General features: G+C 34.8%; 1 protein-coding gene across 1 annotated transcript; it reads left to right on the plus strand.

The window, feature by feature from the left end:
* Positions 1-232: 232 nt before the first annotated feature.
* On the plus strand, positions 233-2,327 carry LOC111410576 (cinnamoyl-CoA reductase-like SNL6). Its single transcript, XM_023040989.1, has 5 exons — positions 233-459; positions 693-850; positions 1,213-1,404; positions 1,486-1,814; positions 2,099-2,327. Exons 1-5 carry the CDS (start codon positions 336-338, stop codon positions 2,190-2,192), a joined length of 897 nt encoding a protein of 298 aa, XP_022896757.1. The 5' UTR covers positions 233-335; the 3' UTR covers positions 2,193-2,327.
* The last annotated feature ends 1,086 nt before the right edge of the window (positions 2,328-3,413 follow it).

Raw genomic sequence — 3,413 nt, forward strand, 5'->3', positions numbered from 1 at the left:
AAATTTACAAAATGATTTATAAATAGAATAGTAATGGACCTCAAGATATTGTATGAATTTGACTAAAGTTATTGTTATTATTATTATTATTATTATACTTGTGTGAACTTCCCAATTCTAACATAAACTCTTTTCTTAATTTTCTTTCCTCTGGCTAACTACCACCTTCCCAACCATCTACTAACCACACGCTCTTTCAATGCCCCTTTTCTTTCTCCCTCTTTAAATAGCACAAAATATACACCCACATACCCAGCTACCAAATCTCCTCTCTCCTCTTTCCTCTTCCTCTCTCTCTCTCACACACACTGCGTGTACACCGTGTGTGTGGTGAAATGGCACCAGCACTGTTGAATCAAACCGTCTGTGTAATGGATGCATCAGGCCGTTTGGGCTCCGCCCTCGTCCACCGCCTCCTTCAAAGAGGCTACGCAGTTCACGCCGCCGTGCACAACCATGGTTTGTTAATTTTTGCATATCATTTTCTTGCTCACATACAGCTGTTTTCTTCTTGTATTTAAAGAATTGAAGTACCATACAGCTGTTTTCTTTATGGGTTTTCTTTATCAATTTTTTTATTTTTTTTATTTTTTTGAATCATTCAACTTTCAGAGATCCTTTTGCTTAAAAGTTGAGCGAATTCTGTACAATATTTTTAGTAATTAATAAAAATTATTAATGGAATATTGCAGATGAGTTGCAGTCTTTTAAGAGATTATCGAGTGATAACAAGAAATTGAGAGTATTTGGTTCAGACCCTTTGGATTATCACAGCTTAATGGAGGCATTGAAGGGCTGTTGTGGCTTATTTTACTCCTTCGAGCTTCCTTCAGACAACCCCACATATGATGTAAGTTTCCTTTCCCTAGTACTAATAAGCCTAAATCTCAATTTTCTTTTTAGAAGACATTAATTATGTTGGAATCGTGAAAGGCGGCATATGTTTTTCAAGATTATGCTGAATGATTCAAATATCATCATGGCCTTCACGGTGATCAAGAAGTGCTTTTAATCCTGTAGCTTTCTCGGGAGCATAAGACTTTCCAAACGAGCCCTAAGTTTATATAATTGGAGCTGTGACGTGTATAATTTGTTTTAAAGCATGTGACTGATATGAGATTAAAAAGGTTTTATGTGAACTTCAAAAAATAGTTAGGAAATTCAATGGTGGTTTGAGTCTTGTTTTGAAGTGGTGTTTCTTTTCTGATACAGGAATTTGTGGGTGAATTAGAAGTAAGGGCAGCACACAATGTGCTGGAAGCTTGTGCACAGACAGACACCATAGATAAGGTAGTTTTTACTTCGTCTGCCACGGCGGTTATCTGGAGAGACCAGCACAATAGCGTCCGTTCGGATGTCAATGAAAGAAACTGGAGTGATATTAACTTCTGTAAAAAATTTAAGGTTGGAATTGGAAATCCCATTAAACGAATTTTCTTAATCAAAGTAAGGAGTTTGGATTTTGATGTAATTGAATCTGTACAGCTATGGCATGGACTGTCAAAAACGGTGGCAGAGAAGACAGCTTGGGCATTGGCAATGGACAGAGGGGTGAACATGGTTTCTATTAATGCAGGGTTGTTAATGCATCCCAATCTTAGTATCAAAGATCCCTATCTGTTGGGGGCCGCTGAGATGTTTAAAGATGGTGTCTTTGTTGCGGTGGACCTTGGATTCTTAGTCGACGCTCACATTTGCGTGTTTGAGGACTCTTCTTCTTATGGACGATACCTATGTTTCAACCGTGTACTAAATTGCAGCAAAGATGTTGTCAAGCTCTCATCTATGCTTTTACCATCTTCATCTCCACTAGGGTACAATTTTTTTTTACTTTTCATTTTTATGGGCCTCAGTGACATATTTGATAGAATAATACTATTTGTAGTTGCTCGTTACCGCAGCCTCCTTACGTGACATATATATGACGGTTAGTGATACGTCACATAAAGTAATAAAAAACCACCACGTGAATATATCAAATCACTTATCGCCACATGTATGTCAAATAGGGCGATTGCGGTAATGAGCGATTGCAAATGACATTACTCTATATGATATATTGTATTGAACAAAATTTGACGTCTTTGTTTAAGCGCAGGTTGGAGGATGAGGGGGTCCACGAGCAGAAAATAAGCAGCCAGAAACTGAGCAAGCTTATGGTAGATTTCAATAGCGAGCTCCAAATGGAGTGATGTTCACTATCCAGTTTCAATTATATGTGTCACCATATGCAATCAACGATAACACGTACAGTTGTATATGTGTAGCGAAAATTTAGATGTATCAAAATGGGAATTATCAAATTAATATTAATTTATTTTGCTAGAGCCTTGATGTGTTTTTTAAAGCCATTATAGTGCAAATCAAGCAATTGGTGCATGTGAATGTGATGGCATAAGAATATTATTCTAATAACAATGAACTTAGCCAAATTAGAGTGGATGCATGTGGTTGTCAATTGCTTAAGGGGAAAGAGGGGATGTATTTGATTATTTTTAGTTGCTTATGTAATTGGTCATTTATAATTGACATATGCACGCACTTAAAGTCAACTCTCCACCATTTTGATAGTGTATGTAATTCATTTGTTACTTCCCATCATAATCATACAAGCGTGCACTCATAATATAGTCATGAACAAGATGTCTTGAGATATAACACAACATTTTACCAAAATGACGGTTCTTCCGCGATCATTTTATTATTATTTTTTGTCGACGAAGAAACGACTAAAGAGAGAAGATAAATTACGGTTGTTTCACGATCATTTTATTATTATTATTTTTTGTTTTTTGTTTTTTGTTTTTTGAGTCAGTCCATTGTATTCATTAATTACTTTTTGGTTTATCGAATAAAAACATAAACAATGTTTTATTTAGTAATTATTTTTACATATTTCAAAAGAGTTGAGATCTGTTATCCACCCAATAATTAATTGATACATTACTTTAAATTAACATGTTCAACTTTACTCACACTGCAACTTGTGCTAAAAAATAGGTGTTCAATAATGTGTAAATTTGTGATTAGTGGACGACAAATTGGATAGCAAATGTCAACTCATTTCAAAGTAAGTATATTGGAATTCTGCCTTTCTCTATATTGTTTAATACGTTTCTGCAACTCAATTCTTAATGCAACAATGCCCCTGGAATTGTATTACATTATACGAAAGAAATATGCACACATAACATCATTTTTGAAAGGATTTGACCCAATCTGATTAAGTTATTATAAAGAATGAGTTTTGATAATGGAATTAGTAACTCCAATTATGCTCAAGCTCGATTCATGTTTTTTCTTTTAAAGATTCGATTATTTTATTCAAGTTTTGCTTTCAAGAATTCAAGTTCTAATTTACATGTCTACGAGAATATTAGTCAATGAGAAGAGAACATTCCATAATTCAACTG

This window comes from Olea europaea, chromosome 15 (genome assembly GCF_002742605.1).
Source record: "Olea europaea var. sylvestris chromosome 15, O_europaea_v1, whole genome shotgun sequence".
NCBI lineage: Eukaryota > Viridiplantae > Streptophyta > Magnoliopsida > Lamiales > Oleaceae > Olea > Olea europaea.

Bases quoted from the DNA above. Each gene is read 5' to 3' on its own strand.
- LOC111410576 (XM_023040989.1), top strand. From the start codon at position 336: ATGGCACCAGCACTGTTGAATCAAACCGTCTGTGTAATGGATGCATCA. The intron at 851-1,212 runs GTAAGTTTCCTT...TTTCTGATACAG, and splicing joins CAGACAACCCCACATATGAT to GAATTTGTGGGTGAATTAGA. The intron at 1,815-2,098 runs GTACAATTTTTT...GTTTAAGCGCAG, and splicing joins CCATCTTCATCTCCACTAGG to GTTGGAGGATGAGGGGGTCC.